Source organism: Garra rufa, chromosome 1 (genome assembly GCF_049309525.1).
Source record: "Garra rufa chromosome 1, GarRuf1.0, whole genome shotgun sequence".
Lineage (NCBI taxonomy): Eukaryota > Metazoa > Chordata > Actinopteri > Cypriniformes > Cyprinidae > Garra > Garra rufa.
This window is the reverse complement of record NC_133361.1, coordinates 4,977,300-5,005,263: the sequence shown is the minus strand read 5'-3', so window position 1 is coordinate 5,005,263 and position 27,964 is coordinate 4,977,300. Positions and strand designations below refer to the sequence as shown.

Sequence of the window (27,964 nt, the reverse complement as noted above, 5' to 3'; positions counted from 1 at the left end):
AGCATTTTGACGCACAGGGCACCTCTTCAGCGTCATTTTTGGACGTGCAGGGTCCTCCACTGCTTTAAATAAGAAACTCTTGGCGTCAATAAGCTGACGCGAAAGGCACTGTGCATTTATCGTCATGATTAAATGATATATTGGGTAATAATATTGCCATTATTGCATATGTATTGGGGTGTGATTTTTTCTCAATGCAAAGAGTCCCAACAGTTTTATTTATATTACACTATTTACACATTTACAAACATACCCAACCCCTGTCCCTAAACATAACCATTTGTCAATAAAACACAGATATAACAGACAGATACAACTACAGTCACAATTTATTGAAAAAATATGAATATTCCAAGTCTTCGAGGCAAAACAATTTATTTGTGAGAGGAACAGACGCGATCGCCGTCTCCGTCCGCTGTAAAGCTCATCCTTTTTGCCGCAGTCCGTACGCGAATTCAAAAAATGCCGCCAGACAGCAGAAGCATTACGTCAGCCTTAGTTGTGAAATTCTATTGGCTCTTGTGTGTCTCGTGACCGATTACGTCATGCTAATGCTCGAGCGTATCTTTTTGAATGAGAATGTGAGCACGGTAATGGAGTGGGATAATTTTTTAGCGATTAAAACCTTATGTTTTACTTTCTTCTTCGCATAAAGATATTGTATGGCTTCAGAAGAGTTGGAATGCAACACGACTTGTTTGTAATGCTTTTTTACTGCTTGTTTGTGGTCAGTTTTTGCCAGTGTTGGTCATCTTACTTTAAAAAAGTAATTAGTTACAGTTACAAATTACTTCTCCCAAAAAGTAATTGAGTTAGTAACTCAGTTACCACATTGTAAAAGTAATTAGTTACTCAGCAAAGTAACTGTGACGTTTTTTATGTTCTATAACGCTATTACGTTCTATAACATCTTTAATATCAAAGATGTTTATATTAACTGATTGAGAAATAAAAACACTATATACAGTATTGTAGAACATTTGGTATTTATTTGAGCTCAATAGATTGCAGCCTGCTATATGATATGCATAGAAATAAAAACATATAAAAAATAAATATTGTGCAAAATAAAGACACAAATGTAAACTTGGGTAAAAAAAACAAAGGAAAACCTGGCCATTAGTGCAAATCTCTGTAACTGTATATTAGGCCTACTGCACAATAAACAGAACACTATCCAACTCTTAAATATTCAGTATGCCTTTAATTTCAATTAACGAGAAGTAGTGCCGGTACTTCCAGTTCGCGAACGCTACCTTTGAATTTCCCCGGCTCGTCGCCATTGTCACTCACGCTGTCTTGTGTTGGTAGTCAGAGAGTGCAGTGACTGAGACAGCGTGAGCAGGGCACCGCCCACCCAGCCAATCATCATCGCATTTGCAACGGTGTCATCATCCCCACCCCTGCTCTCTCCAGGCAGCTGATGGGTAGCCAAAGCATGACACCTCGCGCTTTATTCAACCAAATTTTAGTAACGCGACACTTTACATTCTCAGTAAAGATAACGGCGTTGCAACGATGGGAAAAGTAATTAATTAGATTACTCCGTTACTGAAAAATGAACTCCGTTACTAACGCCGTTATACTTAAACGGCGTTACTGCCAACACTGGTTTTTGCAATAAATACATGTGATTTATACTTACTAACTTATATTTGCCTGTGCTTTGTATTGTTCAGAAGTGGGTAGGTTTAGGGTAGGGGTGGGTTTAGGTGCTCCAGTCAAAGTATACATTTATATAAAATTGTTTACATTTTTACAAATGCATGCAAACTAGTAAGACAAACACATGAAAATAGGGGGGTACCCTTCACGTCAAAAAACTACGCTAAAGGGGTACCTTAAGCGTCATAATGCAACGCCAAGGGGTCCTGACCAAACGTCAATATGTGACGACTTGGGAGTGAGACCGTGTTGGTTTAAAAGTAGCCTATTAAAATGGTACAATGGCATTTCTCAGTTCAACGTGTTGGGAAATCGGGTATTTGGTCCCACGTCAGCATTTATTCAACAGTTAATAATGCTCAACATAGGCTAAATATTATTCAGCCAATAAAGTGTATGTATTTCATATAAATTACAAAGGTTTAATTGGCATCTTTATTTCAAACGACCCGACCAACCGCGACCCGAATATCATTAAAAATATTTTTGGATGACTAACCGCAGGCACCCGCTCATTTTGGATCAACCCGCGAATCACTGGTGCAAATTCATTTCAAACGTTTAAAAATAAACAAGAAAGCATGGATGTTAATCGGCATATTCATCAAAATACACACAAGCTTGATATAAGTGCAGCCCGAGCCCACTTTTTGAAGAGTTGCGCGATCATGCGCAAGCAGTAGCCTAAAGCTTGCCACAATGGGGGAGAGGGCTGGCTACTGTGTGCGATCGAAGGTTTAGAGCGGCTTGCCTGCCTGGCTGTGCATTAGGGATGACATGCATAACTGATGCTATTAAAATTTATAATGGCCAGTGGGTTGGCCAAAAGTCGGCCAATGGTGGCGCCACTGTATACAACACTAAAACATTGTTACATTCTTTAGAGAGGAGTTCCATTTTTGAGTTGATCCGAGTTGAATCTGCTGGTTTTGAAGATGAACTTTATTGACTGTGAAAAGTTTGGATAATGATTCTTTGTCATGTCGCTTGTAATGACAGATTGATCCAGACGATATTGTATTGTTTGAGGCATTTTGGTGAGGATGCAGCATCAGATCTGAAGATGATCTACTTACTGTGAATGTTTTTTGTGTGATTGTGTAGAGAAGATACATGTCTGAAACAGATCCCACATTCAGTGCAGTGATACAGTTTCTCTCCGGTGTGAATCCTCTCATGTGTTTTCAGGATATCTGGCAGTCTGAATCTCTGGTCGCAGTGTGAACACATATAAGGTTTCTCTCCAGTGTGGATGCTCATGTGACTCTTAAGGTGTCCTTTGTGTGCAAAACTCTTCCAGCATTGATCACATGTATAAGGTCTCTCTCCAGTGTGCATGCTCATGTGTGTGTGAAGGTGTGCTTTTTGTCCAAAACTCTTCCCGCATTGATCACATGTGTAAGGTTTCTCTCCAGTGTGGATTCTCTCATGTCTTTTCAGGAGTCCTGTCAGTCTGAATCTCTGGTCGCAGTGTGAACACTTGTAAGGTTTTTCTCCAGTGTGAATCCTCTGGTGCTCTTTTAAATGTGTCGCTGTAGTAAAAGTCTTTTCACATTCAAAGCACATGTACTCTCTTACACCAGTGTGTGTTTTCTGATGTACTTTTAAACTTTGTAACTGTGAAAATCTCTTTCCACACAAATGACATGAATATGGTGTCTCCTTTGTATGAACTCTCAGGTGTGTCCTCAGGTTTGAAGCCCACAAATATGTTTTATCACATTGATCACATGCGTACAGTTTCTCCCTGGTGTGGATGTTCATGTGGTTCACAAGAGATACGGAGTGTGTGAATCTCTTTCCGCACTGATCACAAGTGAAACGTTTCTCTCCAGTGTGAACTCTCATATGAAGCTCAAGACTGTGTTTATATGGGAAACTCTTTCCGCACTGATCACAAGAGAACAGTTTCTCTCCAGTGTGAACTCTCATGTGACGCTTAAGGCTTCGTTTATATGGGAAACTCTTTCCACACTGAGTGCAGGTGACAGATTTCTTTGCTCCTTTTTTCTTTGAATCTTTCTGTCTGGTTCGAGAGCGACTCATTTTGACATGATTTCTCTCATCAGCTTCACTCAATTCTCCATTCTCCTCATTTTCTTCAATCAGCTCTGAAATAAAAGTAAAAGCAGTTCATTTTCAGAAACTCATTAAAAAAAAAGAGCAATGAAAATACATTAAAAGAACCTTGATATAACAGCAGAAAGTAGACAATTGCTATACACAATTTTAATCTTTAAATTATTTTTAGATAATCTCATGTTTGGTACTAAATATTTTTTATCAAATGCTTTTTTGCATTATTGACTTGCTGTTTTTTCTATACTGTACTGTACTTGACTTGACTTACGTTTAAAAAAAAAAAAAAGTAGCCAGTTTATAGAAAGTCTCTTATTATTTTTATTCATTTATATTTTTAAAACAGGAAAAGATTAAGGACAATCGGGCCTGGCTCAGTATAAAACTGATTTTCAGCAGGTTCCTGCTCTGCAGAACATAAAAACCACATGCACTACAAAACTCACACACTAGACAGCTAGAGACAACAACACACACACAAATACAGTTATGTAAATAAATTCAGTTATGTCTACCAACTACCAAATATATTGTCAATACCATTATAATTAGGTCACAACAATTAATGGTCTACAAGTATTTAGTATTAACAGTTTTTGCATAACAGTTACTTATTATATCAGACTATATTTAACTTTATGAAAATTAATTTATATGCAATGTTTTACTACAAATCAATTTATTTTCACCGTCTTTAAACTGAGATTTATCCTGTGGCTCCCTCGTGTGGATAACATCAGTATTATGGTTTTACTGATAATAAAGCCTGTATTAACAATGTGATTGATTTTGTGTGCGCCTCCCTTTTGTGGGGCTTTTTTACGCCTTCTTCTTTCCCTAATGTATCTTATTTCTTATTTCCTACACTACCTCTCGACTGACCTGTCTTCCCCGGAAATGTGATGTTTGTGTATGTTCAGAGGGGTCTAATTTCACTGCATGTAACAGTGTATGTGACAAATAAAGTCATCATCATCATTACTCTGTAATGTTACTCATTTATGTTTGTCTTTTCATTTAGTTTGATGTATTGTAATAATATTTTATGTCATCTGCGTTGCTCACTGTTTTACAATGACAGCTGGCAGTGTGAAAACCTAGTCACAAGATGTTTGTGAACAATTTTGGACTCAGAAGGACCACCATTCAAGTGGGAATTAAAATGAATATGGTGGGAAACTCGATTAATAAACAGTTTGTGCAGATTAAGACAACATCAGATCCTGATTCAGTTACTCATGGTGTTCCACAGGGGTCAGTCTTTGGTCCGCTTTTATTTATCATTTATATTCTACCTCTTGGTCGTATTTTTTGTTATTATGGTAATTTTTGTATTGATTAATTTGCTCTTTGTGCTGTAATGTTTTCTCACCAGTGAGTTATACCCTCCATCAACGCTGTCTCTCATAGTTTCACTAGTAAACACAAACCTGTTTGTTCTTCAGTATCTTCAGTGTGTTTGATTCTGCAGGGTTTTGAATCTCTCATCTTCTCTCTGTCCTCTTTAATAAACACAGATTTCAGCTCTTCCTGATGATTTGATGAAATATTCCAGCATTTATTGGAGAATTGCTGAATGTGTGATTCTTGAGGAAGGTGCTTCACTAAACATGAACTTCTGTGTGGAAAAGACGATTTTTCAAAATCAGCAACAAATCAAAGATGCAGTAAGTGTTGTCTCTTTGTGAACTATTACATTCATATATTATATTATTATGAAGCAACATGATGATTAAGGGACCGTCTGACAGTTCCACCAATTGCATTAAAGGTAAAATCTGTGTAAGCTACAACAATGTAAATATCATTTGAATAAATGATTGTCTATCACGAATATCAAAATGAAAACTCAATTTTTCACGTTATAACAGTGACTGTAACACATTTGATCAGCCAAAAATAAATCTCAATAGAGAAATAATGGTATAAAAATGTGCAGCTAAACTTGAGTTGGGTTTTTTCCCGCATTCAGTAACAGTTATTCAGCAAACACTCGGTTGAAAACAATGATGGAAATCCGATGAAAACAAGGCAGTGTCTAACTGCGATTTACAGCATAACGGGACTTTACTCGTTTGTGAAACTATTTGTCCTGAACAACTCCGTATTCAACTCATATTTCATAAACGGATGAAAGTTAGACACAATGGTCGTTTTTGCCGGATGAACGAAGGTAAAGTCCACTTTCTGAACTGAATAGGCCTACACATGCAATAAATAAAATGACTACACAGTTATTCATGCGTGAGGCTGACATTTACCTCAAATTCCTGCTACACTAAACCTAATTGCGCAAAATAACATACGCAGGACGGAAAAAAGCAAATAATAGAGAAGAAAAAGAGGACTCACTCTCACTGGACTACTCTCTCTCTCTCTCTCTCTCACGCAGCTCCGCTCTCTAACTCGCGCATGCGCACATCGAGTGATCCTCACGAGCGCTGAAGATGAAGAAAGAGCGTCTCGATCGCCCCCAGGAGGATGAAATCAGTATAGGTCACAAACCCCACCCTCTCCATCTAATCTAATGGGACGAGAGTCAAAACTAATTTATTTACACTTAACATTTTTAATTGTATGTAGTTTTTATTGGGTATGTAGTTTTCTTAGGTTGAAGCTGAAACTGGTGTATTGGGCTACTGTTAAAGGGCATTCAGAAATACACCCAGTTAAAAGAGTATCAGAAAACCGCTGGGAACATGAATGTAAATCTGAATAGTTTTGGATGGAAAGCTAATAATGAGGCTCATCAAACTGGATTAAGTAAATGTGCTGTGGTTATTCTTTTAACTGGGTGTGTTTCTGAATGCTTTTTTTACAGTAGCCCAATACACCAGTTTCAGCTTCAACCAAAGAAATATACATACCTAATAAAAACTACATACAATGTCAAAACACATCTTTGGAAAATAAATAAATAAATTAGTTTTGTCTCGTCCCATTAGATTAGATGGAGAGGGGAGTAGCATCTGCCTGCAAAACCGGAGGCTGCATTTGTAGGAACGCAATTTTTAGGACCGCATTTCTAGGACCCTAGGTTTTTAGTGAAAACAACGCCACCTACCGAATTAGAGGAGCAACTATCAGAGTGTTAGTATTACTTGTTTAACATTTAAAACAATGCATCTGATGTATTTCATTGGAAAGTTAACGTAGCCAACATGATGGTGATTTGCTAAATGGTCTTGAATGCATGACCATCATATATTAGCCTCTTATGCTGTAAAAATGAATTGTTAGCACATTCATTTAACCAAACTATTGCATGAAAAAAAGCCTGTGTTGACTTATTGACAGCACAATAAACTGTAGCATGTTCGTTCTAAAAGCTTGTTAATTACTTTGTTTTTCCATTTTAATTGAGTTAAAATAATCCTAATATTTTAACTGTCATGTGCTCACAGTCAGCTTGTTTAACGTTACCCCACAATATGTTATCAGTACATCTCTTAATTTTGACATGGTTTTATAATGTTGGTTGAGACATACATTTTAATAGTGAGACAAAACAGAGAGTGTGGGATAATCTATGTAGTGAAACGACATGATAATGATTCACAGTTTGAATCATCCCTATACTGTTTCTGTCCAGAAGAGGGCACTGTGTAACTGAATAAAAGTAAGAGCTGAAGTTAAGAGTCGACCGGAGTTTGTGTTCTGATTACTCACGCTACAAAACAAGAGATATGACAGAGAGGCCATAATAATTGACTGTTAAAATACCACATGTTAGTTTGTTCTTATAGCTAATTAATTTCGGCTACATTCCTATAGCCTGTACTGATGTTTTGACTTCGTTCAAACCTGTGTATATTTAAGTTAACAATTTTCTGTTCATAGATCATCCTATATGGTCTGGCTGGGCTTCAGAATTTCAGAATTTTATATATATTTAAATATATATATATATATATATATATATATATATATATATACTTGGAGAAATCAGTAATGCTGAAATGCTTCAATATGAACAGCAGATGTCACTGCAGTTCATGCTGAAAACTTGGAGTAGAATTTTATCTTTGAAAAAAATCTAGCTTTGTTCTTAGTTATTACTGAGCTTATTTTATCTAAATTTTTAGTGATTATGTTCTCCTAAATATATATAAATAAATATAAGGTCAGGAAATGTTATTTCTATTCAGATTTATTGCATCTCTCTCTATTTTTTTTCTCAGTTCAGATGGGCTTTATTGACATGAATGTTTTAAGAACCTTTGTTCCTACAACATCAAAATACTTTATTTCCAAATCTTTAAGTAGTATGCAATAATAGTTATGATAGCAATAATAGTATTATGAGCATTAATGGTATGACGATTGTTGTGGAAATTTCCTTGAGACCTCGGTAATAAGGACAAACTTAAGCAACAGTTAATAAAAGGTTTACTCTTTGCAAAGAAGATCAGACAATCGTACAGAAACACAGGTTTCCTGCATGAGAATGACAAAGGAGGGAGGGATTTCCTCCGCCTTATACCTCTTTGCACACCCAAGGTCACAAATTGAAAACCTACTGACGCTCTCACATGAGATGGCAAGTAGAAAGACATCTCTATACATTATTCACCCCCAAACACTCTCTGCCATTGTCTTAGTCCTCCCCCTCCTGACCCCTAAGGTCACCCCATGGTGTCACGAGGCCCTCAGACCTTCCATCGCTCATTAACAGAAAGGGGCTAGAAAAGAGCTCTCTGTGTACATCCCTTAACACATAATGGATATCACATGGACATGAAAAATCACCCCTTATGAACTTTTCTCTAACAGATGCCATTTCCAGCAATAAATGAGTTGCCTATTGTGGTGTGTTGGACATTTCTATCTTTTTATTTTCCATATTGTATGTTCTCTAACTTCCATGTGTTGTGTATTTTCTCCGTGTATGTGGTTAAATCTGCTGTCAGCATTCCTCTAACAGGGCAAAGGCTATGAGTAGTTAGAACTAGTCTGAGAAGAATGTGTTAAAGGTTGAAGTCAACATTATCGATATCTCTGATTCCATCCAAAGATGTGATTTTAAACTTGGAATATTGCATAAAACATTTGTGAATAAAGCACTGATTCCATTCAATGAGTCAAAGAGAACAAAATCATCACTTTCTGATCAAATGGCAGAAAAGTAGAAGTTGTCACTGTATATAATAATTTTCTTAAATAATAAATGACTCGCGCCTTACAACGAGCAGAGAAAGCACAATAATTTCAGAGGTGGATGCTGCTCTTTGGGAATGCGCAGTCGTGTAAGACAATTGTACAGAAATCCTTTTAACAATAGACTTTGCTCAGGCATTTCGGAAAGACCATTACAACATTTCAGGTGCTGTGCAACGAGATCGGTCCGCTGGTTAGTCAGGTTATCCCTTACTAAAAATAAGTATACTTCAATTTTATTTCATTAAGTATACTTAAGTAAAGTTCAAGTATGCAGTTTACACATTTAACGTTACACTTTGATACTGTTTTATGATTGATGATTGTGTTAAAATCGTGTGGAAGCATCTGTTGTTTCAGTTTCTTCTTAGTTTCCGTTTTGGAAATTCTGAACAGAAGACTAACAATGAAAACATGGATTCTCAGAGCAGCTCAAATATATTTACTTTTACTTTTTCCAAGTAAAAGTCAGTACTGATATATTTTCCATCACTTGGACCTCAAGAATCAACCTAAACACCTCTATGCAATCCCAAGAAAACACATTCCTTAAAAAGAAATAAGGGACCAGCATCTCACCTTTAGGATCGTGTATGTAGTCAATTAGCTCGAAGAATGTCCTCTGCTGCTCAGTCAGGTCCGGTCTCATAGAGCTCGGTAGGAGTAACTTTCAGGTCTCAGATAATAGGTTATAATTTATAATCACTCAGGAGTCTTATTTTTTAAAGTTTATACGAATCACCATTCAGCATGGTTTCGGTTTATTAAAACAATAACTCATAAGCAATCAATCAAAAATAACAGCGAGAAAGTCTTCACCCGATGTGGCAAAGAAACATATTTCGAAACCGGGGTTATATACTGCCCTCCAAAGGCAAAGTACAGTAACTACACATTTGCTCAAAATTGAGTTAAGGTTTAAAATAGGCTTTGTGACAACTGTTTTGTCTTGTGGTCTCCTGGTTCAATTTTGTCAAAATCGCAGTAACTACAAAATCCACACTGATACCATATATGGTGTAAAAACACTGGTTCAGTGCTGGCGTAGTTACTGCACTTTGCCTTTGTAGGGCAGTATAGTCTCTGGTCTCTGTACCCATACACACACACCACTCCTATAGACCTTTCTCACAACTTCCGTATTTTGCGCCGGAAATACGTAATTGCTGTGTAAACCCATTTCCGCCCCGGTATGCCGGTAACCAGTTAAACAACGTGAAAAACGCTTAACGTGGCTTAATGTATGTAAAAAACGACCCGTGGAACAAACACTAACTACTATCAAAAGAACGAGCCCTTATTCCACAGATAGTGAATTATATCACGTTAAGCGTTTTCTCCCCCATAGAAGCCCATTATAAGGAAACAGCTTAACGTGGTTTACGTACCTCAACAGCGACCAGGGAAAACCAAACGTATGTTAAATTTGACTTATAATAAATACTTGCTGCTGTCAAAAGAACGAGCTCTTATTCAGCATATAAAGTGCGCGCCCCATAGAAGTCCATTATAACAAACAATGTTAAGCTTTTTCCTTAATGGAGTTCTATAGGGAGAAAAGCGTGATATTATTCACTTTATATTATTCACTTTATATGCTCAATAAGAGCTAATTATTTTGACAGCAGAAAGTGTTTATTATAAGTAAAATTTTAAGCCACGTTAAGCTTTTTTTTTTTTTTTTTGTATAATAGACTTCTATGGGGCGCGATCACTTTATATGCTGAATGAGAGCTCGTTCTTTTGAGAGCAGCAAGTGTTTATTTTAAGTGAAATTTAACAGAAGTTTGGTCTTCCCTGGTCGCTGTTAAGGTAAGTTAATAAACCAAGCTGTTTCCTTATAATGGGTTTCTATGGGGGAGAAAACGCTTAACGTGATATAATGCACTTTATCTGTTGAATAAGGGCTCGTTTTTTTGATAGCAGTTAGTGTTTGTTCCAAGTAAGGTATGACAGAAATTTGGGGTTTTCTGGTCATTTTTTACGTACGTTAAGCGTGTATAAACGCGGATAAACTCTTAGTGGAAAAACGTATATCCTTTATCCAATTTGTTCCTCTTTGTGACGGAGTTTTCCTACACGACTCTTATGGGGTCTGCAAAAGTATTCTTTGACAAACCAGCGAGGGAAGTTGTGTAGACTCTCTCCATTTTAATTTTAAATTACCCGGCTTTCTGCTGTGTTGACATTACACAGGAAGTCTGCATACCCTGCGATTGCGTATTTCCGGTTTCTGTGAAAAAGGTCTATTATTGACAGAGGCCTCTGGTTGCTATGACAACTCGAGTGTCAAATGTGTGTGTTTCCTAACCACAACGTCAAAAGTTCAAAAGGTAATTTGAAGTACCAACTTAAAGCGAGCAAGGATATCTATGTCTATTTTAAACTATCGAAAGTAACACCTCCAGACAGTTAGAATCAGCAAACAATGTGTGCTTATTTTCAGTATGGTTATGAATAAACGTTTATATCTGTCTACTCAGCTAGTTGATCTAAACAAAATAAAACATTATACCGTTACTAAACAATATAAACACAGACGTCACATTGGAAGTTGAAGTTGAAGTATCAGCTCAAGCTTTTTACTTAAGTAAAAGTATAAAAGTACTGGTTTCAAAACTACTTAAAGTAAAAAAGTCAAGATAATGTAAGAAAAAAAAAATGCCATTAAGGACAAAAGATTGGGCCGCGCCACAGGGGCCTATTGTGCACTACCCCACCTCCCCAAAAAACATTTCTAAAGGCCACAGTGACTATGTTATATTAAAATGACTATAAGTATTGTGTTATCACAACATTGTCAATCGCGTTGTCAATCGCAAACGCTAATTTATTCAAACATCCCTCTACCAAAATATCTACTGTAGCTTCATTTGCAGAGGATGAAGAGAAAACACCCGTTTGATAAATAAGCTAGTATTGGAAAAATAATATCTTGTAAGAAATAATCTTTTTTGAGTAACGACCCGGACACTGGCTATATCCTTGATGGAGTGCAGGGCTGGACTGCGGTTTAAATTAGGCCTTGGACAAATCCAGCCCACAAGTCGCCCGTGAGTTTTGTTTGGGTTATAGGGCCTTTAATTGAAGTAAAAAAAAAAAAAAATGTATGAATAAAACAGGACAGAATCAAATAATGACAGATACTGAATTCAAATGCAACAAATGAATAATGCGTTTTTGTCACATATAAATGCATGCAGTAAAGCACTGATTTTGAGCTAGAATGCGGGACATTTATTGCTAATAAATTCTGTAAAAATTACTTACTTTTGTAGAACACAAAAGACATTTTGTAGAATGTAACCAAAGATATTCATTTACCCTTGATTTCTACTCTAAAGACAACATTTTTGAATTTCTCAGAGTATCTTCCTTTATGTTCCACAGAAGAATGAAGAAGTTCATACAGGGTTAAAATTACATGATGTTGTATATAATGACAATTTTTATTTTTGGGTGAACTGTCCCTTTAAGAACTTTAATGTGTGTAGTAAACACATTATTTATATAAGGCACTGATATTTATCCTTAATCAGGCTCTTACGGAATTAACATTTTTCTCCAATTAAAATGAATTACAATTTAACATTTAAAAATAAAGACATTTTTGCTTAAAATCCAGATATTAACTGACTAGTATTAGTAAGATATCGTTACAAGAAAACATTACAATAATTATGTTTTTTTTTAATATATAATTCATAATAATAAACTATAAAATTTGCAATAAAAATGACAGAAATTATGTATTGGTGTTTATCACTTTACCTCATCATGCTGCTGTTTTCAGCAGCCCAGCAGAACCTACAGAACCTTTAATGTTCTCATATCACACAACTGTCTAACACAACTCTGTTTTAAATCTGAATGCGTCAAGCAACTTGCGCTGTTTATCACTTTACATCGTGGTGGAAGCGCAGCGTACGTTCGTCAGCGCTGTGCGGGTGACTGATCCCGCCGCTTCACACTTTTGGGCTGTTTGCAGTTTCGGATGTCATTTAAAACAGCACCTAATATGGGGGAGGTCTGCCTCGCTACGGCGATCGGCCCACTACTCCACCGGCCCTCCGGGAATTTTGACTCTCGTCCCATTAGATTAGATGGAGAGGGTGGGGTTTGTGACCTATACTGATTCCAGCCTCCTGGGGGCGATCGAGACTCTTTCTTCACTCTTCAGCGCTCGTGAGGATCACTCGATGTGCGTATGCGCGAGTTAGAGAGCGGAGCTGGGAGAGAGAGAGAGTTGTCCGGTGAGAGTGAGGCTGTATCCTAAAATCGCCCCCCTATACCCTATTCACTATTCCCTACATTAGTCCACTAGTACAGTTCACTTGAAGGAGTGAATGAAAACGAGTGAGTGGATGCTGCACACTGGCGGTGGATGAGGAGATACCCCAGACACTGTAAGCGCTTTGAGTGTCTAGAAAAGCGCTATATATATGTAATGAATTATTATTATTATTATTATTATTAAGTCACAGTTGCTGTTCCTGCACAGTCAAGCCAAGTCAGAGCAGCCATTCCTGAGCTCCCAGCCGAGAAGGCCTTCATTCCTGAGTTTATGGCCTCATGAACTGTCTAACCAGCCAGGGCCTCCTGAACCCTCTGATCCACCATGGACCACTGGCTTCAAAAACTCTGTGATCTGCCAGGGCTCCCTCCCCGGTAGTATTGTTAAGGCACAAGATGCGCCTATCGGGAGGGCGGAGTAATGTTACATGTGTCCTTGTCATTTGTCATTGTTTTGTTTTGGTTTCTCCCTTTTTCTTCCCCTGTCATTCTGTGATAGTTGGTTTGCCGTCATTAACGTCTCCACCTGTCTGTCATTAGTTTCACCTTTTATAAGTCATTTGCCCTTCTGTGTCTTTCTGTCGACTTGAAGTTATGTTATTTGAGTTTACCTGGATTCCCTGTTTTTCACAAATAAACACGTTTTTGGATCTATCTCTGACTCTTCAAGTTTTTTACTCTGGCTCCTCTACAACCGGTAATCATAACACCGGCATTTCAGTAGCCAATAAAAAATATCTCTTCTTAACGGACCAATGAAAAGCCTGGTATATTATTTGAACCGAAAATTTTATTATTATTTTTTTTCCCGGCACGCTATTGATAATATAATCATCACTAGAACTAGAACATTGATTTTTAGCGATTAACTTGAGTGTGTAGTTTACATCAATTTGTTTAAATGAAAATCGGTTTTCTCTTTAATATCCTCTCTGGGCTCCAGCAGTTCCGAATGGGCTCAGCCCTCCCTCACACTTTTATTATATTAGAAACACACTAATATGTATATTTGTATTCAGAAAGGCACGGAAGACAAATAATGGGAGCCACTAAAGGGATATGATTAGCTGCTTTAGTTAGCCGGACCTGATCAGCATATTTGTTTGCGCTCAGGGGAGCTACAAAGGTTTCTATGTGTTTTTGCAACGTAGAGTAATGCATCACGGACATATCTCAGGAATCCTCTCATAAACAAAGTGTAGAGAGTGTAAATAAGAGATTGATTGCACAGTATAGCGAGCAGCGTTGATTAGCTTTGTGAGATTGCGAACAAAGGTGGGTGACTTTTTTAAATAATTTTTAAGGGAGTTTGAAAAAATGAGATATTGATTTAATACAACAGTTAAATAAACAAGAAGTTAATATTAAGTGACTTCACATTTTATTGTCTGACTATAACACTGTTGCCTGATTTTGCTCTATTTCGTCGTCAAAAGTTGCTAAACAAGTAACATCTGAGCCGCTGAGCGTTGAACTTTTTTTTTTTTAGTGAAATGATTCAATTTCCCATTCATAAAAACAGTCTGTTGTTTTATTCTGAGTGAACCAGCTCTAACTAGAACATGTAAATCCATCATCATTATTAATAAATATAATTTCGTTACTTCTCGTTGCCACCGAATACTCTCTGTCTCCCAATGTGATACGGCCGAAAAGCAAGACACAGACAGAAGTTCTGTCAACTTTATTGGTTTAATACAAGAGTATATATCGGAATATTAACGGATGTTATGCATCTAACGTCTCGGTTACGTATTGTAACCCACGTTCCCTGAAGGAGGGAACGGAGACGTCTCGTCGAGACCGACGAATTGGGATATCGCCTGGATAGACCAATATACTTTGTGTGTATACAAACGAGCCAATGAATATTGGCATGCATGATTGCAGCCAGCTGCGGCTGATCACAGCGTGAGCATATAATACGCAGCAGGTGCATGCATCGAGACGTCTCCGTTCCCTCCTTCAGGGAACGAGGGTTACAATACGTAACCGAGACGTTCCCTATCAGTCGGTCTCTTCGACGTCTCGTCGAGACCGACGAATTGGGATCCCTAACAAAGCGCCGTGGCTGCTGTCCGTTCCAGTGTCCTGAGCGGGCCCCCCTGGGTCCCGTTACTGGCTTTGGCCAGGGGCTCGCATCAAGGAGAGCCAGTCACTGTATAACTCAGCACCATCCATTTCAGTGAAACTGGAGCACTGGGAATATGCGGAGCTCACGTCCTTCCGACAGGAGGTTCGGAGCCATACACATATATACTCAATTAGGTTTATATGGAAAATTGGAGGTGATTGAACCCTCATATACTGGTAGAAGTACTACCGGGGAAACACATAGCCTCTGGGGCGCAATGTGGACTTTGTAAGAGATGCAATTAAGTCTCTACGTAGAGCCTAGCCCTCTACCGGTTCTGAAGGATTCATCGAGTGAGGGCCTGACGCCTGACGTTCCGCTACGTCAGCTGTCAAGCTCAGCGGAGGAGTTCGACAGAGCTACTCTTAGGTTACTCTGGAGCAGTATAGCAAGCCGACCCAAGGCCTCTCTGTGCCTACCCGTTTGAGGTGAGAACACAGGAGGAGACTGTGTCTACACGAAGGCTATAGAACCTCGTGAACGTGTTAGGGGTCGCCCAGCCCGCCGCTCTACAAATGTCATTTAGCGAGGCGCCGCGAGCCAGTGCCCAGGAGGATGCAACACTCCTAGTCGAGTGTGCTCTCAGCCTGAGGGGGCAGGGCACACCCTGAACCTGATAGGCCAGGGTAATGGCATCCACTATCCAGTGGGCCATCCTCTGCTTGGAGACGGCATTCCCCTTCTGCCTGCCTCCATGACACACAAAGAGCTGGTCTGAGGTCCTGAAGCTTTGTGTCCGGTCAACGTAGCATCTTAGTGCTCGGACGGGACAAAGCAAAGCCAGGGCTGGGTCTGCCTCCTCCGAGGGCAGCGCTTGCAGGCTCACCACTTGGTCCCGGAAGAGAGTCGTGGGAACCTTGGGCACATAACCAGGCCGGGGCCTCAGTGTTACATGGGAATCCGCCGGGCCAAACTCTAGGCACGAATCATCGACCGAAAATGCGTGCAGGTCTCCTACCCTCTTGATGGAAGCCAATGCAAGCAGGAGCAGAGTTTTCATTGAGAGAAACTTCAGCTCAACTGACTGCAAAGGCTCAAAGGGAGCCTGCTGCAGTGCTGTGAGCACTAGCGACAGGTCCCAAGAGGGCACGGAAGGGGGCCTAGTGGGATTCAACCTCCTGGCTCCCCTAAGAAACCTGGTGACCAGGTCGTGCTTCCCTACTGACCTTCCTTCTATGAGGTCGTGGTTGGCAGCTATAGCAGCCACATAGACTTTAAGGGTTGAGGGGGACAGCCTACGCTCCAACCCTTGCTGCAAAAAGGAGAGCACGGCTCTGATCGGGCATCTTCGGGGGTCCTCTCCCCGGGAGGAACACCAATCAACGAACAGGTTCCATTTAAGGGCGTAGGCATGTCTAGTAGACTGCGCTCGCGCCGAAGTAATAGTGTCAACTACCCCTTGGGGTAGGTCACTTAGAACCTCCGCGTCCCGTCCAGGGACCAGACATGTAATTTCCAGAAGTCTGGACGCGGGTGCCATAAGGTGCCCCGTCTCTGAGTCAGAAGATCCTTCCTCAGAGGGATTTGCCAGGGAGGGGCTGTCGCGAGGAGCGTAAGTTCGGGGAACCAGGTCCGAGTGGGCCAGTAAGGGGCTACCAGAAGGACCTGCTCCTCGTCCTCCCTGATCTTGCACAATGTCTGTGCGAGAAGGCTCACTGGGGGAAACGCATATTTGCGGAGACCCCGCGGCCAGCTGCATGCCAGTGCGTCCGTGCCGAGTGTGCCCTCGGTCAGGGAGAAAAAGAGCTGGCAGTGGGCTGTTTCCGGGGAGGCGAACAGATCAACTTGAGCCTCGCCGAAGCGTCTCCAAATCAGCTGAACCGACTGGGGGTGGAGTCTCCACTCTCCGGGAAGCGCAGCTCGTGAGAGCTCGTCGGCCACACGGTTGTGCAACCCGGGAATGTGAATGGCACGAAGCGACCTCAGATGCTTCTGACTCCACAAGAGGAGATGACGGGCGAGTTGCGACATGCGACGGGAGCGTAGACCGCCTTGCCAGTTGATGTACGCAACGGTCGCAATATTGTCCGTACGGACCAGCACGTGTTTGCCACGTAGGTCCCCCTTGAGGCGGAGCAGGGCGAGACGTACTGCAAGCAACTCGAGGCAGTTGATGTGCCAAGTCAGCTGGGGGCCCGTCCAAACCCCTGAAACTGCCTGTCCGTCGTACGTGGCTCCCCACCCGGTGGCGGAGGCATCTGTGTGTAGCACAGCATGCCTGGAGACCTGTTCCATGGGAACTCCTGCCCGTAGAAATGACAGGTCTGACCACGGGGTGAAGGTCTGGTGGCAAGTCGGTGTTATTCGAACCCGGTGAGAGCCGCGAAGCCACGCTCTCCTCGGGACTCGGCCATGAAGCCAGTGTTGAAGCGGTCTCATATGGAGCAGCCCCAGCGGTGTAACCGCCGCTGCTGCTGCCATATGCAACAGGAGCCTCTGAAATTGCTTCAGTTGGACCGCTGTCCTGCTCTTGAACGTGTCTAGGCAGTCCAACACTGACTGAGCACGTTCCTGCGTGAGGCGTGCTGTCTGGCTGACGAGTCCAGTTCCATACCGAGAAAAGAGATTCTCTGTGTTGGAGAGAGTTTGCTCTTTTCCCAGTTGACCCGAAGACCCAACTGGCTGAGGTGTGCGAGCACCAGGTCCCTGTGTTCGCATAACTGAACCCGAGACTGTGCTAGGATGAGCCAGTCGTCGAGGTAGTTGAGAATGCGAATGCCCTGTTCTCTGAGGGGAACTAGGGCCGCCTCCACGACCTTCGTGAAGACACGGGGGGAGAGGGACAGCCCGAAGGGCAGGACCGTGTACTGATATGCCCTGCCTTCGAACGCGAACCGCAGAAACGGTCTGTGGCGTGGAAGGATTGAGACATGAAAGTACGCGTCCTTCAGGTCGATCGCTGCAAACCAATCTTGGGGACGGACACATCTGAAAATGTGTTTCTGAGTGAGCATTTTGAACGGTAGCCTGTGAAGGGCCCGGTTCAAGATGCGCAGATCCAAGATCGGTCGAAGCCCGCCGCTTTTCTTGGGTACTATGAAGTACGGGCTGTAAAAGCCTGTCCTCATATCGGCTGGAGGGACCGGCTGTATCGCTTCCTTCGCCAGCAAGGAAGCGATCTCTGCACGCAAGATGGGAGCATCTGCGGCCCTGACAGAGGTGAAGTGGATGCCTCTGAACTTGGGAGGGCGCCGGGCGAACTGAATCGCATAGCCGAAAGTGATGGTCCGAAGGAGCCAGCAAGATGGGCTGGGAAGCTCTTTCCAGGCTCCCAGAAAATGAACAAGCGGCACAAGGGGGACCACCGTCGTACCCGCGGGGGTGCAGCGAAGAGGGGGGCAGGGACCCTGCCTCACAGTCTCGTTGCCGGACCGGGGCGGGGTCAGAGCGTCTGTATGTTGTGTGTCTGAGACGCTTACCTGCGCATGAGCCGATGGTGCGTGAGTAGTCCGTCTCGCCGTACTCTCGAACCGCCCATCGTCGCTCGCTGGCGAGGGGGGAGGACGGGTGAGGCACAGGGGTGGCCTGCGCACTCCCCGCAGTCCCGCTTGGGGACCCAGAGATAGAGAAATTTGCTCTTTTGGCGAGTATTTGGGTACCGGGAAAAAAACAAACAAAAGATTCTCCGCCCGGCCCTCCTCCGGGGGAGGGAGTGGTGCGGTCACCATCTCCCGAAGAGCAGCATCCTCCATCTCTGGGTCGCCCGTCTCAGGGTCTCTTGTTCTTACGCTTCCCACTGGTCTTTGTGGGGGCCTGGACGGGCTGGGCGGCTGCCCAGCGACCGGCTCCACGGCGCCGTTGTGAAGGCTGCTGCGGTGGCTGCTGTGGAGCGGAGGCGGAAGACGTCGAAGAGACCGACTGATAGGGAACCAAAATATGTATGTGCATCATATGGAACAAAAACAATATTGGGTGTACATTGAAATCTCAGAAATAGATCTGGGTGAACAATGGGCTCTTCCTGTTATTCCAACCAACTATACATTAATCAGACAGAAACAAGTGTGAAATACACTAAACAGCAGGGAGAGAGGAAAACGACACGACAAGGAGCAGAGAGCGTGACAAATTCTAACAATCAGTTCAAATCACAGAATTCAAATCAATACAAGAGCTTTATTGAGAAATTTAAAAACAGAAAGCCCAAAACATAACACTGCGTGGCTTTCTAATATTATTATTATAAAAAAAACAACATTCAATCGATAATTACTCAAAGCAAAAGTAAATGGATGAGTAGCAAATAAAGATCAGTATATCTTGCATCTGTTTTTTCTAAATGTATCATAACTAGTTCTTAAAAAAACAGGGAAGAAAACAAAAGTGTCCCAGACTCTTCTTGAGCTTCCTGAACAAGAACAGTTTGTAAACAGCTACTTCATGAGAGACAACTTAAACTACAAGTGACAGAAATGCATTAGAAGACAACTGAACATAATATGAAATCGCAAAATCATATTCAAGAATACAACTTTTTGAAATTGTTCTTTAGAGAGGAACTCTATTTTCAAGTATATCCAAGTTAAATCTGCTGGTTTTGAAGATGAAGATACACTTTATTTCTACCAGAAAGACTCAGGAGAATGAATACTGTGACAATTATCCATTTATTACGGACTCTGCATATCCTGCCTGAAGATCAAGGCAGGGGCGCAGCCGACCCCCGTGAGGTATGGAAGGGACCATCCTGGTGGTGGTGGTGAGAAGGAAGGACTCAATTTGGAGGAGGTGGGGAGGATGGTGGTGCATTGAAGCGTCAGCAAACATGAGTAAGTACCGATCTTTTAGACCACAAGTGTTGGAATGTAATTGGATAGATAAAAATTGAGTGACGTAACAATTAAGTCTTCCTGGCAGAACTTAATGCTAGAGCTTTCATTGACTGTGAAAACTTTAGATGATGTTTCTTTGTCATGGCTCTTGATTGATCCAGATGATATTTTATTGCTTGATTCATTATTGTGTGCAGCATCAGACCTGAAGATGATCTACTCACTGTGATTGTTTTTTGTGTGAATGCGTAGAGCAGATAAATGTCTGAAACAGATCCCACATTCAGTGCAGTGATACGGTTTCTCTCCAGTGTGGATCCTCTCATGTATTTTCAGGACTCCTGACCTTATGAATCTCTGGTCGCAGTGTGAACACTTGTAAGGTTTCTCTCCAGTGTGGATGCTCATGTGTGCGTTAAGTTGTACTTTTTGTGCAAAACTCTTCCCGCATTGATCACATGTATAAGGTTTCTCTCCAGTGTGGATTCTCTCATGTGTTTTCAGATGTCCTGATCGTCTGAATCTCTTCCCGCATTGATCACATGTGTACGGTTTCTCTCCAGTGTGAATCCTCTGGTGCCGTTTCAAATGTTCAGCTCTAGTAAAAGTATTTTCACACTCAAAGCACATGTACTCTCTCACACCAGCGTGTATTTTCTGATGTACTTTCAAATGTTCTAGACGTGAAAAACTATTTCCACACAAATGGCATGAATGTGGCTTCTCCTTTGTATGAACTCTCAGGTGTTTCCTCAGGCTTGAAGTCCACAAAAATGTTTTATCACATTGATCACATGTGTACAGTTTCTCTCTAGTGTGGATGTTCATGTGATGCTTAAGAGTTGACGATTGTGAGAAACTCTTCCCGCACTGATCACATGTGAACGGTTTCTCTCCAGTGTGAATCCTCATGTGATGCTTAAGGCTTTTTTTGTTTGTGAAACTCTTTCCACACTGAGTGCAGGTGACAGATTTCTTGGCTCTGCTTTTCTTTAAATCTTTGGGTTTGGTTTGAGAGCGACTCATTTTGAATATGTTTTTTTTCCTCATCCGCTTCACTCAATTCTTTATTCTCCTCATTTTCATCAATAAACTCTGAAATAAAAATAAAAGCATTTTATTTTCAGAAACTATAAAAAAATAAAAGAGGGAACCAGGAACTTGATTTAACAGCAGAAAGTAGGAAATTGCCAAACAAAAGATTGATCTTCAAATTAAAATAAGTTTAATCAACTACAGGATTATCTAACATACTTTTTGTATTATTGACTCACTATGTTCCTATTTAATACTGTAAATCTGCTAATTGACACAATCTGTATTGTTAAAGTCGCTATAGGCAAGATAAGTTTATTTATAAAGCACATTTCATACACAATGGTAATTCAAAGTGCTGTACATGAAAGGAATTAAAATCATAATATCATGAACATTAATAATGATAATCATAAAAATAAAAACAAAGAATTTTAAAACATTTAAGAGGATTTAAAAATTAATTAACACAGTAAAAATTATTATACATAAAATAATGCAATCTGTTCGGACGAAGCACAGTGCTCATTCAATAAAAGCACAACTGAACAGCTGAGTTTTCAGTCTGCATTTAAACGTGTCTAATGTATTCCAACTGCGCGCGGCATAGTAGCTAAAAGCGGATTCCCCTTGTTATATAAATAAAGGTGACTTGACTTGACATACATTTTGTTAAAGAAAAAAGTACCCAGTTCATAGAGAGTCTCTTATTATTTGCTGCTTCATTATTACAAAAGAAGTTTAAAGAAAAAAGTAGGCTACCCAGTTCATAGAAAGACTTCATTTGTGAAACTATTGGTCCTAAACAACTCCGTCATCAAATAATCATTCGACACAACGATTGTTTTTGCCGGTTGAATGGAGGACATTTGTTCAAGTAAAAGTATCCTCTCTTCACTGAATACACGTTATAAAAAAAATTACACAGTTATTCATACGTGAAGCTGACATTTACCTCATATTCCTGCTACACTCAAACCTTATTACACAAATGAAGATATGCAGGACAGCAAAAAGCAAATAATAGAGAAGAAAAAGAGGACTCACCGGACAACTCTCTCTCTCTCTCACGCAGCTCCGCTCTCTAACTCGCGCATGCGCACATCGAGTGATCCTCACGAGCGCTGAAGATGAAGAAAGAGGCCCTCGATCGCCCCCAGGAGGACGGAATCTGTATAGGTCACAAGCTAATCTAATGGAAAGACAGACAAAACAAATTTATTTACACTTAAAATTATTATTATTATTATTATTTTTTTCAAAGATGTGTTTTGACATTGTATGTAGTTTTCTTAGGTTGAAGCTGAAACTGGTGTATTGGGCTACTGTTAAAGGGCATTCAGAAATACACCCAGTTAAAAGATTATTAGAAAACTGCTGGGAACATGAATGTAAATCTGAATAGTGTTGGATGGAAAGCAAATAATGAGGAGTAAAGGGGCTGTGGTTATTCCCAATGTCTTCTAGTGAGTATAAATGATAAAAAGAGACAATTATCAAAAGATCATCTATCAGTGGATGCTACAGAAATTATTGCACTATTATTGGCTCTTTAGTGGGTTGAAGAGATTAATATACCTGAAGTCCTCATAATATTCATACTGTTTTTCAGCATTGTCAAGTTTAAAATTGGGTTAATCTTCAACTAGACAAGACATTTTATCAGACATCTTACAAAGTTTGTTCAGAATGCAAACAAAAGCCATGATCTCTTTTGTATGGATACCTGCACATATAGGAATAGAAGGAAATGAAGTGGTGGATCAAATAGTGAGGAAAACAAAAAACTTTAAAATGGCCAGAGTTTAATCTTCAGATGAGTAAATTAGAAATAAAAGTGTTTGCTCCCTAAACATAATAACTGTTTAGGCCACCCTTAGCAGCAACAACTGCAATAAAGCGATTGTGATCAAAAGGATCTGGCATCCGGGTCTGGATATCAGTGTGGAGACTCGATTTAACATAGAAAGTAGTATCCAGTTCATAGGAAACCATTTTACATTTATTTTGTTTCTATTATACCAAACCAAATATTAAACTTGGTTGTTTTCCAGCTGCCAGCTGTTGTGGCAAAAATAAACTCTTACTGCTCAAGAGACAAACTCAGTCAGTTGTCCTTCATAATCACACATTGCGGCAGACTGTGACGAAAAAGGGAGGGTTTCCTTCCTCCTTATCTCTTCCCTAACCTTCAAGGTTACATCTTCTAGCAGCTGGTATTTTTCCACACATAGTAAGGAAACAGAGAAAGCCCTTTCTATAGCAATTCTTATCTCCATAGATGAACACTAGGAGAACACAGTTCTAGCAAACAAGCACTGCACAATGTTTCAAAAGCACCACAAAATAAGTAAAATGATTTTTTTCTTACAAACAGCATTATCACTGAATTAATGAAGAACAAACGCCAACCTGTGTGTTCTGGATCTCTCATCTTCTCTCTGTACTCGTGAATAAACTCAGTCTTTGCAGATTTCAGCTCTTCCTGATGATCTGATGGGAATATTCCAGCATTTAGAGATTCACTGAACATGAATTTCTGTGTGGAAAAGCAGATTTGCCAAAATCAACAATAAATCAAAAAGGCATTAAGTGTTGTTTCTTAATGAATCATTGCATTATATTGCTATATTTAACACCATGACTTAAGCTAATAACAGCAATATCGTGCTTAAGGGACTGTCTGACAGTTTCACCAATTGTGTTAAATGGTCAAGAATAAGAATTAGCCTTCATAATTCGTAATATACAAAAATAATTAAAAAAGTTTGCAGCAGTTTCCTAATGACAAGAATGATACTTACTACAGGCGAGATTTAAAAAAAAAATGATTAGAATTCACCAAAATATTTTCCCGTTCTGAAGTTTGTTGTACATCCCTAGTCTCCAGACGGACTTGCTAATACCTCTATTCATATGGGCACAGTACACAAATGCAATATTAAAACACCCGACCTCAATTATCTCTCTTTATATAAGTACATTGCTCAGATTAAAAGATGCTGTAATTCACCAAAAGGTTTTATATCCAAATCGTTGTATCTCACATTCAGTAAGTCAGTCTGGCCACTAGCTGTTACTACAACATTGAAAAAAGCACAAAATTGAATGAATGATTGGACATTGTTTTTTATTTATTTATTTTTTGCACTGTGACTGGAATTTATTGACAGTCCCATATACTGTCGAAATTAAACCTAACTTTACCTTTATTGTGTTATAAAAAAATAATAAAAAATACTATAACTAACTTGATCAGGCAAAACCAAAAAATTCAAAAGAGAAATAGCGGTACTGCAGCCACAAAACTCAATATCAGTTCTCTTCCGCACTCAGTCAGTATAAGCAACATTTCACTCCAAACATTGAAACAATCATTCACAGAAACAAACAAAACCACAAATTGGTCAGATCTGAATGAAATTAACACGTTTTCCTCACATTCTTGTTCTTTATTTTAACGTTATTCAGCAAACACTCGGTATCCGATGAAAACAAGGCAGTGAGATTTACAGCCGAACGGGACTTTCCTCATTTGTGAAACTATTTGTCCTGAACAACTCAACGTATTCAACTCATCATTTGCAAACGGAGGAATGTTAGACACAATGATCGTTTTTGCCGGTTGAACGAAGTACACGTTATAAATAAAACTACTAGAAAGTTATTCATACGTGAGGCTGACATTTACCTCAAATTCATGCTATCCTCAAACCTAATTATGCAAAATAAGATATGCAGGACAGCAAAAGCAAATAATAGAGTTGAAAGAGAAGAAAAAGAGGACTCACTCTCACCGGACAACGCTCTCTCTCTCTCTCTCTCTCTCTCACACACACACGCAGCTCCGCTCTCTAACTCGCGCATGCGCACATCGAGTGATCCTCACGAGCGCCAAGTGCACCTGTCTGCAGCCTGCAGCTCGAGGCGGGGCTGAATCTGGGGTGGGGCTGCACGTGTCGCCCCGCCCACATGCCTTCTCATTAGTAGTAGGTAAATTAATGACGTCGACGCAACATCCCTCCCACAACTCATCTCATTGGTTAGGGAAATGGATTGACGCCAAATGCATTTGGAAACTATACTTATGAATTATACGTTTAATATAAACGCGGAATCCTTTGCTTATTTATTCAGCTTTCAGATGTGTACAAATCTCAATTAAAACATACGCTTATGAGTGGTTTGTGGTCCAAGGTTACATACATTTACAAGCATGTTCTGCAATGTTAACCAGTGGTGTTTATTTACAGCTTTTTTATTATTATTATTGTCTTAATTGTTAAGATACATAAATGTGGAAAATTATCAGCAAGAGTGTCCACTATCCTTATGTTATTAAATTAATTAATAGAAAAGTGTTGTTAAACATCAGAGTTGTTTATAAATACAAACATTTATGGCACATGAATGAATTATGACGACACATAAATGAATTTCACTGTTATTTATTTGAGATAATAATGTTCACAGTTATTTCTGATTCTCACTCCCGTTCTTAGTGACATGCGAAACAGCAGTCTGGGTCCTCTGTGCTCAAATACATTAATTTCTCTAAGAAATTAACCATCTGTTGACCTTTCCCGAAGTATATCTACTAAATTTAAACATATTTTAATTTCTTCTAATTTCGCTATTAATTTACCATATCGGATTACTTCCTTGTTTAGTCAAGCCAGCTAAGGCATTTCTGGTCAACTGTACTGTGCCGTAATATGAGCGTACTTTGTTCGTTTTCTCTACATAATCCATTCACAATCGAAGAAAAGTGTTGTTTGTCTAAGAGGACCAAACGTCCATGTATACCGTTTCAAGAATGACAGATGCCAGTTTAAAAGAGTAATTCGGCTAAATATGAGCGATTCATTGCTATGATTGACAGTAAAAACTGGACCAAACATCTGACAAGCTGATGGCAAAAAAGAGCTTAAATGATTCAGACTAAATATAGAGTAACAAAACTACAGCGGGAACAAGTATGGTTTATAGATCAATAGATTTTAGAGTTCAAGATAAAATTTAAAAGATGTTATTAAATTGTATAAAATATTTAATATTTCTATCTATTCTCATTGACTTCATTATTTAATTATTATACCATAATTATTTAATGTATTTGTAGTGAACTATATATTAGTATTTAAATAATTTACCCTTATAGGCTGTTTGTGTGTGAGCTTAATGATTTTCTGCACTTGCTATACTAAATACTTAAGAACGGTAAAAGTACTACAATTTATTATACTAGTAATTTTATAATAAATCGAAAAGCGAGACGTCTTGAAATATTTAGGGAGTTTAAAAGGCAGCTGCATAATAAATAATCCTCTGCTGCCATCTTTTGGTTATATTGGGTAGTTCCATATTATGCTCCGTGCATAAGGTCAATGGTCTTCTTTCAGTTTCATATTTCCTGCACTCTAATATGAGGTGTGCTCTTTCTTCATGCCGGCAATATTCACATTTCCCTGTGCTATGTTTACCTATTTTCAGTAATGTTTCATTTAATCCCGTGTGTCCAAACCGAAGCCTTGATATTATTGTCTCTTCTCGCCTATTCCTCTCTGTACACCTTATTTCTCCCACTCTCCTTTGAATCTTATGAAACCATCGTCCTTTCCTATTTTCTTCCCATTGTTGTTGCCATCGTTTCTTTAATTTATTTTTAATAATAATTTTTGTTCCTCTAATAATAACTGTAAAATCAATTTGATTATTTTTAGTAAGGCAAGGCAAGGCAAGGCAAGTTTATTTATATAGCACATTTCATACACAATGGTAATTCAAAGTGCTGTACATAAAAAGGAATTAAAATCACAATAGCATAAAAATTTAAAATAATAATCATAATAACAATCATAATAATTTATAATAATAATCATAATCATAGTAACTTCCTTTGCTATTTTATCTGCTATTTCATTTCCCTTAACTTCATAATGTATTCAACGTCATTACTTGCCACCAATGAGATGAGTTGTGGGAGTTACGTTATCTCGACATTATTAATTTACCTACAACCAATGAAAAGGCATGTGGGCGGGGCGACACGTGCAGCCCCGCCCCAGATTCAGCGCCGCCTCGATCTGCAGGCTGCCGACAGGGTAAAGTCTAGAAGGGATACAGCTATGGCTACTGGGCATGCGCACATCAGTCTAACGTTATTTTTGTCACACTGTACAACAATAAAAAAAAATTTGTATTATAGTAAGGGCTAAGTTTAGGGTTGGGGTAGGTGTAGACGTTAATAAAATACAATCTAATAGGTAGAACAATTAATTTCATTGTTAGTTTCCGGTCTAAGCTGTATACCCTCTAGCCACAACCAATAGGGGCTTCTCACGAGCGCTGAAGAGTGAAGCCAGAGCGTCTCGTTCGCCCCCAGGTGGCTGGAATCAGTATAGGTCACAAATACTATATAATTGCACTTTTGATATATCTATTGGCCAGGAGCTGAGACACATCTCTTAACCCTTATTAAAATTAATTATTAGAGAAGAATGTAATGTCTAAAGTACAATTCTGCGAATTCTGCAGAATAGTTGGTAACAATCTTGAATCAGAATCATTTGGCAAGAAACCGTTTTCACATGTGCTATGTCCCTAGATAAATTAAACTGACAAAAGGGAACTGAAACTGCACGAGTTTATGCATGAGTTGATGTATTGATGTCTCTTCAAACTGGCTCTGACCTGCAGACTCCTGAGTTGTCTGGTTTTAGGGTATAAAAAGTCTTGCAATTTTATTCTGGACAGATCGGAGACTTCAGACTTCTCAACCTTGTTTACCGCAGTCAACTTTCTTCTGGGTGCACCTGAAACGGTCTAA

At 39.8% G+C, this 27,964-nt stretch overlaps 2 protein-coding genes across 3 annotated transcripts; both read right to left on the bottom strand.

Annotated features, from left to right (window-relative positions):
- Positions 1-1,617: 1,617 nt before the first annotated feature.
- Positions 1,618-23,671, bottom strand: LOC141327290 (uncharacterized). Of its 2 annotated transcripts, XM_073835336.1 has the most exons (3): positions 6,097-6,143; positions 5,175-5,362; positions 1,618-3,776 (listed from the first exon to the last, which is right to left on the bottom strand). In XM_073835336.1, exons 2-3 carry the CDS (start codon positions 5,230-5,232, stop codon positions 2,734-2,736), a joined length of 1,101 nt encoding a protein of 366 aa, XP_073691437.1. In that variant the 5' UTR covers positions 5,233-5,362; positions 6,097-6,143; the 3' UTR covers positions 1,618-2,733. The 2 variants fall into 2 exon arrangements, with proteins under 2 accessions (XP_073691437.1, XP_073691436.1); XM_073835335.1 differs by lacking the exons at positions 5,175-5,362; positions 6,097-6,143 and adding an exon at positions 23,548-23,671.
- On the bottom strand, positions 19,478-21,193 carry LOC141327517 (uncharacterized). The gene has a single exon (XM_073835353.1). The coding sequence runs from the start codon at positions 21,148-21,150 to the stop codon at positions 20,317-20,319; it is 834 nt and encodes a 277-aa protein (XP_073691454.1). The 5' UTR covers positions 21,151-21,193; the 3' UTR covers positions 19,478-20,316.
- Positions 23,672-27,964: the final 4,293 nt, after the last annotated feature.

Coding starts and splice junctions, on each gene's coding strand:
- LOC141327517 (XM_073835353.1), bottom strand. CDS start 21,150: ATGAGGAAAAAAAACATATTCAAAATGAGTCGCTCTCAAACCAAACCC.
- LOC141327290 (XM_073835335.1), bottom strand. CDS start 23,668: ATGTTCAGTGAATCTCTAAATGCTGGAATATTCCCATCAGATCATCAG. Junction 3,777..23,547: donor GAGAGATCCAGAACACACAG/GTTGGCGTTTGT, acceptor CTTTTATTTCAG/AGCTGATTGAAGAAAATGAG.